The 16986-nt window shown below is 36.5% G+C and overlaps 1 protein-coding gene across 7 annotated transcripts; it reads right to left on the bottom strand.

Moving 5' to 3' along the window:
* Positions 1–1974: 1974 nt before the first annotated feature.
* Positions 1975–16281, bottom strand: LOC106073220 (uncharacterized). 7 transcript variants are annotated; one of them, XM_056009874.1, is made up of 9 exons: positions 16197–16281; positions 15780–15931; positions 14755–14954; positions 11982–12180; positions 10300–10380; positions 8462–8542; positions 5846–5965; positions 4384–4532; positions 1975–3704 (listed from the first exon to the last, which is right to left on the bottom strand). In XM_056009874.1, the coding sequence occupies exons 2-9, from the start codon at positions 15853–15855 to the stop codon at positions 3120–3122; spliced, it is 1491 nt and encodes a 496-aa protein (XP_055865849.1). In that variant the 5' UTR covers positions 15856–15931; positions 16197–16281; the 3' UTR covers positions 1975–3119. The 7 variants fall into 7 exon arrangements, with proteins under 7 accessions (XP_055865849.1, XP_055865850.1, XP_055865847.1 ...); XM_056009875.1 differs by lacking the exon at positions 16197–16281 and adding an exon at positions 16017–16185 and having other exon boundaries at positions 5846–5959; XM_056009872.1 differs by lacking the exon at positions 16197–16281 and adding an exon at positions 16017–16184.
* Positions 16282–16986: the final 705 nt, after the last annotated feature.

Here is a 16986-nt window from a genome sequence, read left to right as displayed (position 1 = left end):
GTTTGTATGGTCTCATGGCCATGTTTCAGGTTGTTATAAACTGTTAATTCCATTTTTTTCCCCCCACAAAAGCTTCTCATCAAAGGGCCATGACTCCCCAGTGTTCCACTAACATTTCCAGTCTTGTTTATTCCTTTATGACTCACTCCCACCAACAAACACTCTTTCTTCATCCAGTATTCTTAGTCTTCACAGTTGTTTTTTATTTTGTTAGAGAGCAGTGTATTAACTTGCAAGCTTTTCACTGGGCTGTATCTGAAGAACCTGAATTATTTTAGCATTCTCATGTATCTTCAAGCTATATTTAGGGTCCAGCACTGAAGGATGCCTTTGGTAATGTTTATTATAATGAGCGATTTCCATGTCTCACAAAAATACTCTCTGACAACTCTGATGCAGCTAGTCCAATCTTGTAGACTCTATAATCATATTCCTCATAACGTACTTAGTTATGTATTCATTCTTCTAATCAACTTATTGTAAATCTTGCAATCAGTGTTTCTCTTTTAATCTTCATAGCTCTTGAATTTTCTTACTGAGAATGCCTACTTCCCATGTTGATAAGACAAAATGTCAAGCTAAGTAAACATGTTGAAAAACCATTGTCCAGTTACTAGTCCTAGAGCAACATTCACTGCAAATATGACTGTATATATTCTATTTATTCTGTATTATAGCACATCGCTTCACATATTGTACTACCAAACAAGTTTTTCTAGGTATCGAGCTGTTGTTTTTCATTATCAACATAAAAATGGGCTAATTTTTTTCACACAAAAAGACACTTTATAGACACTTGACAAGCAAGACATTAGCTAACTTTATGGTGAACATGAAATCTATGGACATTTGTATTCTTAGATTCTTGTCTTTATGTTGTTGTTCTGGCCTAACTCAAGACATTTTTGTTTTCATAATGTGAGCCAGTATAAAAAAAAAGTTTTCTAGGTGAATGGGGTTTTAACATTCTTTCAAATAAACAATTTGTCATTCAAACAATTCTCTTGTTTTTTTAATTTTTTTTTTTTTGTTCAAAAAAATATTTTATGACTTAAAAATTAAATTTTAACTAGTTATATAAAAAAAAATTACATCAACACTTAATTGTTAAAATAAAATTGGAATTGAATTGTCATGAAAAAATATATATTGGCTAGTACGGGGATTGAACCCATGAAATTTATGTTATTAGCATGATGCTGTATCAATTTGCTACCAGTTTAATTCCAGACTTCTTACTTCCAACTATTTCCTTCCAGCCAAGAAGAGACTGAAAGCTGATAGTAAGAATTGTCCAAAGATGTGCAAGTGTTTCACTTTCAAAACTTGCAATAACAAAAATGTGTGAATTAAAAAAACAAAGGAAGGGAGGGATTGGTTTCTGAGCCCAATCCAAATGTTAAGTCAAAGTTCTCCTTTCAGACTTTGTGATCAAATGTAAAGAAGTTAAAGTTCCCCTTTCAGACTTTATGATCAAAATGTAAAGAATTTAAAGTTCCCCTTTCAGACTTTGCACTCAAAATGTAAAGAAGTCAAAGTTCCCCTTTCAGACTTTATGATCAAAATGTAAAGAATTTAAAGTTCCCCTTTCAGACTTTGCACTCAAAATGTAAAGAAGTCAAAGTTCCCCTTTCAGACTTTATGATCAAAATGTAAAGAATTTAAAGTTCCCCTTTCAGACTTTGCACTCAAAATGTAAAAAAGTCAAAGTTCCCCTTTCAGACTTTATGATCAAAATGTAAAGATTTTAAAGTTCCCCTTTCAGACTTTGCACTCAAAATGTAAAGAAGTTAAAGCTCCCCTTTCAGACTCTGCAATCAAAATGAAGTGAGTCTGGTGTGAATGTACACTTTGGTTTCTTATAGTTATGTTTTTGTTTGGTGTAATGCACAAATTGTAAGACAAATTTCCATACAGACAATAAAGAGTAAGAAAACTAAAAATAAAAAATATATATTTGAAAAAAAGAAAACAAAGGTTGTGTACAGTTTAATTTTATCAGTTTGCATCAGACATGTGATTAAATTTGTAATAGATCAAGACTAACAACAATAAATCTGTGTGATTAGAAATAGTTTCACCAATTGTTTTTATTTAGCGCAATTTCAAGCTTTTAGCTTCCTCGGTGTACTATGATCTTATCGCTAGTCTGGACCAGTTGGCACAAGGGGAGGTAAGAAGGGGGGAGGGGTTATCAGGGTGAAAGTTACGGTGATGCATTAATGCCTTTTTATATTTTTTTTACGGCTTGAATAAGAGCTACTGTCGAACAAGCAAAAAAAGATTACTTTAAAAAAAAAAAAACAAAGCTTATCTAAGGGAAAGAACTGCTAATCACTTCCATTTATCTGAAAAATGGTAGGGTTTAGCCTCCTTTCTGACATATAAAACAAAATAAACAATCACCAATAATGAATGAACAAATCAGTTAATATTTTTTCGTTTCGATCGATTCAAGTCCTGTTTGAGAAGACAAGTAAAGTAAAAATTGTGCAAAGTTTCAACTTGATCCGAGAATGGAAGAAAAAAAAAAGTTCAAACTTTTAACCAGACTGACAGAGTGAGTTGATATAATAAGCTTTTAAAAAATACCTGGGCTCAGATTTAAAAAAATATTTCGGTAGCCTTAGTCGGCACTGAACATTTAACTGAACAAAGCGAGTATTAAATTATTACACACTAATTATTTAGAGCTCGCAAAGATCTTTCTGCACACAAAAGAAGCGATGATACTGATAGGACAGTATCAAGGAATGGACATGGCGTGTGTTACAGCTTTCCTATTATATATCTACTTATAACTCTCTGACAACTACCTTCTCTGTAATTATCGAATAAAACAATAAAACAACTAGATCAATACACGGAAACTTTAATCAACTTTTCGGTATATCAAACACTGCACTCTTTACTTTTGACAACTAACACACTTCCGGTGATTCGCTCTTTTGTAAAAAAAAAAATAGATTATACATACACACATTCACCCGTGACAGCGCGTCATTAAAAGAGACTCTTACCCTAGCAACAGACAGAGACAAATGGGGAAAGACGGTCTAGCATGGCCGCAACGATCGAACAGACTACGGGGTCGAAGGAAATACATAGTTAATCATTGGTTAAAGATTCGTGAAGAGCATATCAGTGATAGCGCTCATCTTCTGTGTGTCCCCATTATTAGCGTAAAGACCATCTGTATTAGATTGAGGATTATTGTCTATATTCTCGTTATTTTCTGTTTCTGACCCATTCCACTCACTTGCTGTCTCCACGCCGCTTGTATTGCTATCCCAGCACTCCTGTAATGTTTCTGCCGAACTGCGGTCTTGTTCCTTCTTCATGGTAGTTTCTCGACTTTCCGCCACAATCATCTGGCAGTTGTAATACACGTTCACCTGGTCCTCGGCACTGACGCTTGCACGGCTGCCGCCTGAAGTGGCACAAAGGGAGGAAAAGTTGCAGTACAGTTGACTCTCGTGATCATCTTCGTCTGTTTGGGAACTCTGCAGACGCGCCTCCACAGCCATGCGTAGAGTGGCCTCGGGGTCAATAATCGTGTACCTGACTGTATGCGACTTTCCCTTGAGACGAACCTCTTTCACCAGCTCGGGAAGTTTCGTTTCCTGGTTGATTTGTACGTCAATATAATTAAGTCGCTTCCTTTTCATTGACTGGTTGGAATTTTCTGGAGTATGAGATTCTACCTGTGAAGTGAAATGTAAAAATTATATTAAAGGAGTGCAGTGGCGTAGCTAGGGTGGGGGAGGAGGGGGGAGAATTTGAAAATCCCCCCGGACCCAAACTTGAGTGGGGCCCAAAAATATATTTTTTTTAAATATTAAATATTACGCAAAATGCAGGGGCCCCCCAGGCCTCCAAATGATAGAAAAATCCTAGCTACGCCCCTGAAGGAGTGAAGATGTAGTAGATTTGTATTTTAAAAAAAAATAGATTTGAAATGCTACTTTTACAGCTAAACATCTACCTTCTAATCCTTACCGCAAGGGCGTAGCTATGAATTTTCCATCGTTTAGGGCCCCAGGGGGGCTTGACATTTTTGAAGTAGTTTTCTCGAAAGCGTCCGAAGTAAACACCAACTGGACAGTGACCGACTCGGAACTGGTCTTGGACGGCCTGTTCCGCACGATTAAGTTGCCACCGCGCATCCCTTTTGTCTGGTCTACTCATTGCCCTGTGGAGCTCACGTCCCTTATCCGCAGAATCCCATCGTACCAAAGCGCCAACAATCTTTTGTCGCCAAGGGGTCGCATACTTTAGTAAGTGCACGGTTCATCAAGCACGAGTGCCGTCTGGACCGAGTGAGTTGATATAAGCTTTGTAAAAAAAAAAAATTTTTTAAGTTCACTTGGTACCAGTTCATACCTCTATAGGCTTATCCGTCATTTGAACGACATCCTGGCCTCCAGAACTAGTTTCAGCAATGGTTTTGACTGTTGTGTTGGCATAGTTGTCCGCTGTTTCGCAGTTGTCAACAGTTCCCACAAGTTCCAATGCTTCTTGATTTATTTGTACTGAAAAACATTGTATTGATTTTTTTTTTAAAAAAGCAGTGTTTCCTAAACTGTGATCCGCGGAACCCTAGTGTTCAGCGAGGCCAGAACGGATGCTTCAAGATGCTTCAAGAACTTCTAAAATGATTAACTAGTAGACCACGACGTGAATTAATCTCTCTAAAAAAAAATAAGCAAAGTGTTCCGCTAAATACTCGGAATGTGCGAAGTGTTCCGTTAAGGAAAAAGTTTGGGAAACTCTGTCGTAAAATATGTAGGCCTAGATCTAGAGAATCTAGACTTACAAAATAAGTTGTTGGTTTGTTTTACATATTTCGGATGTTCCTTCAGAATTCAGTGAAGATTATTCCATCCAAACCCAAACCTTGCGCAGGACGGCGGGGAGTGGTGGCGAGCAGGGTTTGAACCCAGGACCACCGACCAGGCAGAAACAGAGTATATGGAGTTTTCATACTAAAGTTAAGCAGAGTAAGCTTCTCTTTGATTATATTTTAATTTTGAAGATCATTTTGACGTTTTCCGAGGCTAAAAGATAGCTTTTCCCCGCCTTACAGTAAGAAAGAAAAGAAGAGAAAGCGATATAGACGAATGAAGGGGAGATATCATATCTATATATAATAGTATTTTAAAACAGGGGAAAGAAAATGACTGAGAGTTATTTTGGGAAAAAAAAAGAAAAAAAATGTCAAGGGCATTAACTTGAAACAAAAATAATACAAACTAATAATATACTTTGTTCTACAAGCTAAAGAATTAGACATTTGCAGGGCTAAAAGAGTGCACTGTTTTTAAAAATACAAAAATGATAAAGATTTACGTATTCTATACAACATATACACCAAAACACTTGTTTATAAAAACCCCACACGAAAGATAAAATTGTAAAGCTGCGGCTAAATTAGAAACATGGGCGTAGCCAGGATTTTTTTTTTTTTTTTTTGTAGGGGGTGGTAAACAAAATCCCCATGTTTATATTTGAAAACTTTAACGGTCAAACCAGAGTTTTCCCAGTGCGGCCAGTTAGCTAGTATTTTTTTTCCCAAAGATAAACCGTCGAATTTGTAGGAAAATCATTAGCGCCGTTTTTTTATATCCGTGTCCAGGTTTTTAGACCATTCCCGGATCCTATGAATAATTTGCTGAAAAAAAAGAATTGTAAAAAAAAAATAGCTCTTCATTTTACTTACATTTTACTCATTTTACTTACATTTTACTTACATTTTACTTACATTTTACTTACATTTTACTCATTTTACTTACATTTTACTCATTTTACTTACATTTTATTTACATTTTACTTACATTTTACTTACATTTTAATAGTTGGGCGATGTGTTTACGTTTGAACCAGGTGATAAAGATAATTATGATGACAAAGAAGATGGCCATCACAGACACTAAAATAGTCATGTTGGTGTGACTGATACCTGCAACTTGAACAAACACATTGTATTTTATTTTAATTATTTTATCAACTGTTAGAAATATTTCTTTGTCATAGATAAAATTAAAAGGTATGTAAAAAAAAAAATTCAACCACAGAATTTTAAAAATTCAAACTATTAAATAGCGGTGAACAATTCAAACTATTAAATAGTGGTGAACAAAGCAAACTATTTAATAGCGGTGAACAAAGCAAACTATTAAATAGTGGTGAACAAAGCAAATTATTAAATAGTGGTGAACAAAGCAAACTATTTAATAGCGGTGAACAATTCAAACTATTTAATAGCGGTGAACAAAGCAAACTATTTAATAGCGGTGAACAAAGCAAACTATTAAATAGTGGTGAACAAAGCAAACTATTAAATAGTGGTGAACAAAGCAAACTATTAAATAGTGGTGAACAATTCAAACTATTAAATAGCGGTGAACAATTCAAACTATTAAATAGCGGTGAACAATTCAAACTATTTAATAGCGGTGAACAAAGCAAACTATTAAATAGCGGTGAACAATTCAAACTATTAAATAGCGGTGAACAATTCAAACTATTTAATAGCGGTGAACAAAGCAAACTATTAAATAGCGGTGAACAATTCAAACTATTAAATAGTGGTGAACAATTCAAACTATTTAATAGCGGTGAACAAAGCAAACTATTTAACAGTGTTAATAAATTGTGTTTAAATAGAAAAAGAGGAGCTAAATCTTGCAGTATTGAGACGTGGCATCCATTGTGCGGGTACTTTCTCTTATAAAAGCTTTCAATTTATTAAGTAATTTTATATGTTTGTTATCTTACAAATATAACAAAGTATTGTTTTAAACCTTGAAAGTGGCTTGAGATTTTTACAAAAAAATGTGTTCTTTGTAGGTCCTCAGTTATGTTTAAATTTTGTTACTTTTTCAAACTATTTAATAATAGCGGTGAACAATTATTCAAACTATTTGACAGCGGTAACAGATAGTAATTTTTTTTTTAAAAGTCGAAAGGTCTCAGTTTCAAATGTCAATATGTATCAAAATTTTTAATTATGGATTTTTAGGACGCCCCGGAGATGGAGTCCAACCAAATCTAATGAGTATCTCTAACATTAGTTGGGGAAAGTAAATGCCTACTTGTTTTTTTCACTTGCCTAACAAGCGCGAAGACACGCCATGCACTAAAACCATCTTCTTTTTTAATAGTCAAACACTGAAGATCAGTGTTTGTTTGTTTTACATGTATCGGATGTTCCTTCAGAGTTTAAGATAGTTTACTTCCTTGTCCAAACCTCCCGCAGGACGACGGGGGATGGGAGCGGGCAGGATTTGAACCCTCGACAAATCCGAACGACAGTCCAGCGCGCAAACCTCACGACCAGGCAGCCTGTGTTTCGCGGAACCATAGTGTTCCTCGAGGTCTGAATATGTGTTTTGCCAACTACTGTAATAATTAACGAGTAGGCCACCACGTGAATTAATATATCCAAAAAAAAAAAAAAAAAAAAAAGAAAAGTGTTCTGCTGAATACTCAGAATGTGCGAAAGTGTTCCGTTAAAGAAAAGGTTTGATGAAATACTGCATTAGAGTATTCAAATTTCATGTTATTTTATTTAGGAACTCTTGAAATTTGAAAAAGCCTCAGAAAAATTTATGGTGCCATTGTCACAGCCTCGGTTGACATTGCCAGTTATATGTTCACCTCGGGTTAAGAGGGTGAAAAGACACGCGAAACTCCTGATATAGAAACAGGAAGTAAGAATGACTAAATTGACTTTGAGTTTAGTTAGGTAGTATCTTTTGGTCCGGTCTGGACGGTAGTAAATTTGAGAGTCGGGTAGTAACTTTGAGTTGAATAGAGTCGAAGCCACTGGTCACTTGAGACAGTACTTGAGGATAGCTGCCTGGTCGTGCGGTTTGCTCGCTGGACTGTCGTTCGGATTTATCGATGGTCGAGGGTTCAAATCCTGCCCGCTCCCATCCCCCGTCGTCCTGCGGGAGGTTTGGACTAGGAAGTAAACTATCTTCAACTCTGAAGGAACATCCGAAACATGTAAAACATTTTACAAACAAACAGTACATATATTTCTAGTAGTTAGTTTTCTGTACTGCGGAGTCGTTATTGTTACCCGCTGTGATGCGGCCGTGATTTAATAAGTACAGTTATATGTATATTCCTGAGCACTGTATATTGGAGATATTTCGTATCACTGTTATGCGGACGTAACTATATTTCTATGCATTGGATCACTTTTGTAACTACTATGAAGTGCAGCCTATTGTTTTATTGAATAAACCTTATATTTGTCTGCTGAAGATTGGCTCAAGTTTTGTATTCTCGAGCCCCCCCTTCATAGGTAGTTAAGCCAAGACAAGTTCAAGCGTACTCTCGACGACGAAAATAAAACTATTTTGTTGTTGACCTCAGTCCACCTAAATCTTCGGATTCGCATTTAATCCGAATTACAACACTACAGTTGCAACTTAAAAATATTTTATTATACCTATGTGGGAATCATTTGATGGCAAATTCATTGTCACGTCCGTTGAGCCTAAAATGTCATCCATTGATTCATTAAAAAACTCTGAAAAAAAAAGATTCCCAGTTTAATTTTGAAATTGGACACATTAAGACTAGATCTAAGACTAATTGATCAGAAAGTGCGTATGGCTTTTGTCCAGTGGGAATGAAGAATTTAGTTTGCGCGCATAGAAAGGTTCCAGTAAGGCAGCGATTCCCAAACTGTGTTCCGCGACGCCTGCCTGAATAGGTGTTCCAGGAAATAATGGAATAATTTACTAGTAGGCCACCACCACGTGAATTAATCCTCAGAAAATAAGCAAAAGTGTTCCGCTAAATACCCAGAATGTGCGAAGTGTTCCGTTAAGTAAAAAGTTTGGGAAACACTGCAGAATACATAGCATTTTAAAACGTTAATCTTGTAGATATTCTTAGCACCATTTTTTGGACTATCTTTTTTGGTACTACTATTAGTAGAAAGAAATCTGTTTAAAATAAGGAGCCAATTGTTCCACTTTTAAAAATGCATTTCCTTACAATTAGAATCAACTCTCTTAACAACAAGGAACCAATTTATTTTCAATTGGATACAAATGTCCAGTGGCGTAGCTAGGGTGCAGGAAGGGGGGGGTGGCAGGGGGGGGGGGTCCAAATTTGAAAGTCCCCCTAGCACCCACTTGAGAGAGCCCTAAAATGAATGCCCTAATTTGTTTTTTTACGTTATATATCAAAATCTTTGCTAGAGTGGCACTATCCAGGCTGCAAGTGATAGCTTCTAGAGTCTACCCAAAGTCTCAGTGTGGATTCAGGAGTGGTAGATCCACTATAGACATGATATCTTCTCTACGACTACTGCAGGAGAAATTCAGAGAGAGAGAGACAGACCCACTTTACATTGTTTTTGTCGATCTGACTAAAGCCTTTGACATGGTCAGCAGAAGTGGCCTTTTCAAACTCCTAAGGAAAATAGGTTGCCCTCCTAAACTACTGAAGCTCATTGAGTGCTTTCATGAGTAAACTAAATGTACTGTCAAATTCAATGGAGCCCAATCAGCACCTTTTGAGGTAAGCAGCGGTGTCAAGCAAGGATGTGTGCTCGCACCTACTCTGTTTGGCATATTCTTCTCCTGTCTACTGCATTATGCATACAACGACATCAACGAAGGAGTGTTTCTCCATACAAGATCCTCTGGAAAACTATTTAATGTATCAAGGCTGCGGGCAAAAACCAAGGTTAGGAAGATACTTATCAGGGAACTCCTGTATGCTGATGATGCAGCTATTGTGGCTGATTCTGATATTCAGCCACAGTCCCTGGTTGACAAACTATCTGCTGCTTGCCAGAATTTCCGCTTAAACATTAGTCAAAGCAAGACTAAGATACTAGTCCAGAACACAAATACTGCATCTCAAGTAAACATTAACGGCCAACCACTAGAAATTGTGGATCACTTTTGCTATCTCGGCTCCATCATATCCAACAATACTCTACTGGATAAAGACATTAACAACAGGATAGCCAAAGCAATGGGCACCATGTCAGGGTTGCAGAAAAGAGTGTGGGACAACATATTGCTGACTAACAGTACTAAAGCCCTAGTCTACCGGACCTGTGTGTTGAGCACTTTGCTATACGGAAGTGAAACTTGGTCAACTTACTCATGGCAGGAATAAAAAAGCTGGATATCTTCCACCTCCGATGCCTCAGGCGGATCTTTAAAATAAGGTGGCAAGATAGGATAACCAATGAGGAAGTGCTAGATTTGCATTTAATCCGTATTATCAAAACTACAGTTGCATCTTAAAAATATGTTATTATACCTATGTGGGAATCATTTGATGGCAAATTCATTGTACCGTCCGTTGAGTTAACAATGTCTTCAATTGGTTCATTAAAAAACTCTGGAAAAAAAAAAGATTCCCGTGTTTGATTTTGAAATAGGTCACATTAAATATGTATTGCGATCGACTCTGTTCCCTTATTTTTATAGCACTATTACCTTCGTCATTTTCACGACTAATCTTATCTTTAAAAAAAAAAAAACTAAGCTTATATTAAGTTATTAAGTCACTACGTCTGTCTGTCTGGGTGCGAAGCAGGACGTTTTGGCGAGGCCGTTTTGGCGACGCCGTTTTGGCCCCGCCGTTTTGGCTCGAAGGTCGTTTTGGCGCGAGCCGTTTTGGCGACGGGACGTTTTGGCGCGAAATACATTGTGTACGTTTATTGTATTATTTCTTTTAAAAAGAATTATTCATATCTATGTTTTGCATGAGTGTTTGTGTTAAGACATATTTTTCACGTACTAAATGTAAATGTGTGTTTGTTTTTCACATAATTTTGTTTAATAAACATTTTGGCTTGTGTATGTGTGTTTATTAAGAGGCACACTTTTATTTTGAAAAAAATTTTTTAAGATACTACTTTAAAATTAAAAAACAAAAATCGCGTGAGAGAGGGGAGGGGTGGAGGAAAGAGTATATACAAGGACTGAAATGTGAGCAAAAAAGAGGGGGCGGGATAGGTGTCACATGTAATGACCATTCCAAGGAGACGATCGCCAGACGCATGACGCCAACGACCAGTGCTGGTGCTGGCCTTGTCTTCATTTGTTTAACTCAACCTGCGTCAATGCGAGATGTGTCACCCAAATCACCCCTACCCAATTTCTCAAAATATATATTTTCACGTTAGAGTTTGTACTGACCACATTCCGTGTCTTGATCTTTACTATGTGTCGTCATTCAGCGTAATAGAGCTTTAGATGTTAACATGGCTTTTGTTATATTAAAGTGTGACACTTAGCTAGTTCGTATATTACACTTATGTCAAATAAAAAAAATCTTTTGGAAAGAAATCCAAAAATGTCATCCAGTGCGATTAGCAGAACTCACATATAGCATGTCATTACCATTCAGGAATCTGACTTATTATAGGCCTATATTCATGAAATAAGAAAAAACCTTTATAATTAAAAAAAAATGAACTGTTTTAGAATTCATACTATAGATACAATATTATGGTAGAGTGAAATAAACATTGTTATATATGCTACGTGCTTATTAAATTATCGTCAAATGATATCTCGCCCCAAAACGTCCCGTCGCCAAAACGGCTCGCGCCAAAACGTCCCGTCGCCAAAACGGCGGCGCCAAAACGGCGGCGCCAAAACGTCACGTACCGGTCTGGGTGGATTCTTTTACGTTGTTTTTGTCCCTCCCACTTCCCATTCTCGGATCAAGTGGAAATTTCGCACAGTCCTAACAACATTAGACTCAATATTTAAAAAAACAACCAAAAAAAAAACAATTAGTTAATCAATTAGCGGTAATTTATTTTTATCTATATATCAAGGGGGGATAAAGCTTGCAATATTGATGTTAATCATCGAATGAACGATTCTTTCCCTTCATTCGACATAAGCCTTTTTTTTTTTTTACATTTTGCTTGTTTGTTTGTTTGTTGTTTTTGTTTCGGGTGGGGGGTTCACTTCTATTGACCAAACCTTTTATATTTTCCTTAATGGTGATATTCACAGGAACAGATTCAAAGACAGTGCTGTACCCTGGCACCTCGGCTATACAACCATAGGAACCAGCATTATAGGACTGAAAGCTGACAACAGTTACTGTTATTTGAATAGTTTCTCTGTTGGTAGGGCTGTTTCCACCACTGTAATAAACAATCCATTGTTTCGGCTTATCCTATCCAGAAACAAAATCATAATTAAAACCATGATATAATTAGTAATTTATAAACAAGAGAAATATTTTAATAAAGGATAATAAAAAAAAAAAAGCTTATATTCAGAGAAATTGCATCAATTATTCTGAATCAATCATGTAATCAATCATTAATGTCTATTACTATATATTCTATGGCCTATTTCAGTGCCGAAGCGACTATGGATCATATCATTTCTGCCTGGTCATTAGCTGTGGTCAGAACGATGCCTCCCACCAGCAGCGGCCCTAGGGGGTGGCGAGTGGGGCAACCGCCCCAGGCCCCGCGCCTGAGGAGTCCCCGCGGTTGTAGATTTCTTTGTCACTATCAGCTTCGCAATCCAGATTAGTTCTCATTAACTAGGACATTTTACTCAAAATTTTGGAAATATACATATATGATACCAATTACCATGCAAGTTCTTAATATGACATTTTTTGGTTTCAGTTGCGGTAAAGACATCAAAATGTTTCTGAATCATTAGTTACGTTTATTAACCTAAAAAGGCGAAATCTTTCATGCAGAACAATTACAATACAGTATGTATTTAGTGAAAGACATACGAAAGGTAAAATGTTTAGTAGCAAAAAAAAAAAGTCCCGCATTGTTAGAGGCGGACGAGCCCCTTAGCGTGATGTGGTAAGGTGTATATATGCCGCATTTGAAACTCTGCTAAGGCCGCCTCTGTCTCCCATACAGCAGTACCCACCTCTCCAAACAGCTGATCTATCCAAGGAACGAGAATTACCGATACAATTTGGGGTCAGCGGTGTCGCAGGCTTTGCCAGGGTGCAGCACTGTGTGTTGTAAACTGCCTAAAGGTCGTCGATTCTTGATTTTTCTTCAGGAAAAAGCCTTTCCCATGATTGGGTATAGCTGCAAGGCAGTAAAGGTTTGAATTCAGAGTTTTCTTTCTCTTAGGTGGGTAGCCAGCCATGGCTAACGAGCCCCTCCTGTCAGAAGCTTACTGATGTTAAGCGCCAATTACTTGCTTTTACCACTTCTGTCAGAGAAAACAGTTCCGCCGGACTTGGGCTGGTTGTCAGAGGCTATTTGAGATGCATGCCGTTAGGAAGATCTAGACTAACAATGATAAATTTGTGCCATTGGAAATATTTGTATTAATTGATTTTGTTTAGCGCAACATTCATGCTTATAGCATGCTCAATGCGTTATTTCTATCACTTCTATGGACCAGGTGAGGCCGGGTATCAGGCTAATCTGGAAGAAGCTAAAACTTCTGCTTTTTCAAAAGCTGCTGAGTCTGAATTCGAATCGAGGTATCGATACTTCATTATGGAAGGTTGACGCGTTAGCCACTGAGCTATTCAAGTACTTATAAAATTATTATTTTTTTGTTTATTGTTTGTTTATAATTTTTAGCGCTTAGTAGGCTACATTATCGATATAAAACAAATTAATTAATTACTACTAATTGATCAACAAAATTTTTAATTGATTCGTGTGTTGCCATGTACAATGAATAATTGTGCAAAGTATCAACTTGATCCGAGAATGGGAAGTAGGGGAAATAGCTTGTAAAATATTCCACCCAGACAGACTACCCACCCAGACAGACTGCCCACCCAGACAGACTGCCCACCCAGACAGACAGCCCACCCAGACAGACAGCTATGTAAAAAAAAAATAGTTAAATCTCTATAAACCGTTTTGCTCGTGCTAAGGACAGCATTATTGTGTTTACATTGTCCACATTGTAATATTGTGGTCACCTTCCATTTAAAAACAACAACAACCTCATTTGGGCAGCTGTTTGAGAAAAACATTCATAAGAAAATTAAAAGATTTTAGAAATAAAAAATCACTTTCTGGGTCAGGATTTTTTTTATTTTACCATTACAAAAGAAATACAAGACACCGATAGCTAAGACAAACAGACAATAAAACTCTTTTGTTCCCCTGGCAATCAAATCATTAAATAAAATTCAGCAACCTGATATAAACATTTTACATGGAATTTCCAGTGAATCTGGTGTGAATCTATATATTTTTTTTTATAGTTAGGCTATGTTTTGTTTGGTGTAATGTACATATTGTAAAATAATTGTGGATAATAAATATTAATATGATTATTATTATGTTAGAAACGAACGAGTATCTATTCTCTGGCGCTGCCAGGCTCGAGTTTCGTTAAAGAGAAACACAATTCAATGTTGTCCCTTAATCAGTTTACACTGAGGAATTTTCTGGTGATGTGGCAGGTCTACAGCAGTACCGCCCTCTGACAGGCAACGAGAATCTTCCTAGGAATGTTGGCCTTGAAAGCATCTGTGAGATCAGTTGTTATTATCCCCTCGGTTGAAATAACTTCCATAAACTTTTAATCTCCAAGCCTAGGTTCCCATATTTTCGTTGCTTTTCCAACTCAGTTTTTCTTAAATTATGAGATATGGTATTATTATTATTATTATTATAGATAGATAAGATAAGATTGATTCATGGATTGATCGATTGATTGATTAATTGATTTGATTTGATTGATTGATTGACCTGTTCACATTTTGAAAGAGAAAAAAAAAAAGAGACATACATACTGTTCCATTCTTTGAACTCCCAAAGGGCCAATAACTTGCGAAAAGAAAGTTGCCTTGTGGGACGTTTTGTGCATGAAAAACTAATGACGTCAGGTTGTCCGACTCTGGAAGCTTAGTAAAGTTTCGTATATCACAGGTAATGTTGAATGTTTCACCCTCAAAGTAACGTAGGTTAATATCAGTCGACTGTTTGCAGTACACTGTGATGAAAAAAACAACAACAAAATTTAAAAAAAAAATCTTTAAATAAAAAGCTTACCTAAGGGTAATAACTCCACATTCATAACAATAGCTCTCAATTCTGTAAGATGTATTTCACTTTTTCCTATATCAAACAGAATTAATTAATTGCCACTATTTAATTTAACATATTGGTTAATGTTTTGGTGGATTCATGTTTTGTTTGGAACAAATGAATAATCGCGCAAGGTTTCAGCTTGATCCGAGAATAGGAAGTGGGAGAAAATAGATAGATAGATAGATAGATAGATAGATAGATAGATAGATAGATAGATAGATAGATAGATAGATAGACAAACAGACAGACAGACAGACAGACAGACAGATAGATAGATAGATAGATAGATAGATAGATAGATAGATAGATAGATAGATAGATAGATAGATAGATAGATAGATAGATAGATAGATAGATAGATAGATAGATAGATAGATAGATAGATAGATAGACGGACAGACAGACAGACAGACAGACAGAGAGATAGATAGATAGATAGATAGATAGATAGATAGATAGATAGATAGATAGATAGATAGATAGATAGATAGATAGATAGATAGATAGATAGATAGATAGATAGATAGATAGATAGATAGATAGATAACATTCCTTCTCGTGCACACTTACACACAAGTCTTTCTCAAAAGTCTTATCAGATGAGAAAAGTTTTCTCTATAGTCAACAATATCCTCAATCACTCACTTCAAAATGTTTTCATTGTGGTTCAAGTCTAAGCCAAAGAAATCGAATGCTGTCTTTAACATTACACTGTACAATTCTTTACCTTTTAAACAAAGTATTATCCAAACATATGAAGCGTAGAATTTGAAAAACACACATTTTATTGACATTGTCCTCATCTTTGTATTACAATATTGATGGAGTGTCTCATTTCGTCTTGGGTTTCGTTAACTGTCATAAATCAAACTGGTTACACTGGGGGGAAAAAAAACACTTTATAGATAAATTATCGTGAAAATGACTAAACTTTAGGAATGCAATAATTATAAAAATACAATACTATAAGCTTGTCGTATGCTTATCTGAATAGTCCTGTCTCCAATAGTGAAGAATGGATTTCCTGAACAACTCGTACGAATTAGTGTTTAAATGGTAGCTATATAGTCTCAGCTCATTAAGTAAAGACGAGGAGCCATCAAAACACTTGTTTTCTTAATTAATAAACCAGGAAACGACTGACTAATGCTGTTAACTCTCTCTCTGGCCTAGAACAAAGGTCTGGATCACATTCGATGTTATACTTCTCTTTTCGTGATAGTTTGATACTTTCGGTGTTTAGTCATTATACTCATCACCAGTCAATTTAAGTTCATGGTAAGGAAAGTTAAATTTAGACTTAAGACGGTGTTTCTCAAACTTTTACTAGACCAACAAATTTAGACCTACGTTCTCGACTCTAATCAGCAGGGGCGTAGCTAGGAGTTTTCCGTCATTTGGGGCCCCGGGGGGGGGGGGGCTTGACTTCTTTGGGGGCCCCTGCATTTGCGTAATATTTAATGTAAAAAAAAACACTCATAAGGGGCACCCCCGGGGGGATTTTCGAACTCTCCCCTTCTGCCTCCCCCCTAGCTACACCACTGCTAATCAGCTGGTGGACTCGGGGAGCTCTGTAAGTTAGCCAATGCAGCCTCAGCGCTAAGCGTTTTTATGCATTCGGAGCTACAGAAATGCATTCTCTCGGTGTGTACAATTTCTATCTATTAAGATCATTGGTATCAAACCAAGTCCACTTGAACACTTATTTGAGACAAAAAAATATCAAAGATAAACAAATTTAACCATAAAAAAAAAACAACGAATACTCCCTTTCAATCACGATTAACATTTTACCCTCACAGAGAAGATGCAAAAGACAGTTCACAAAACCAGACACAAGAACTCTTTTGTTTCCTTGGCAATTAAATCCTGAATTCTAATCCAACCCTCCAACTTCACACGTACTGTTTGAACCAAACTCTAGTATGAACAGT

This window comes from Biomphalaria glabrata, chromosome 14 (genome assembly GCF_947242115.1).
Source record: "Biomphalaria glabrata chromosome 14, xgBioGlab47.1, whole genome shotgun sequence".
Classification (NCBI taxonomy): domain Eukaryota; kingdom Metazoa; phylum Mollusca; class Gastropoda; family Planorbidae; genus Biomphalaria; species Biomphalaria glabrata.
The sequence above is the reverse complement of the archived record's forward strand: the minus strand, read 5'-3'. Positions and strand labels throughout refer to the sequence as shown.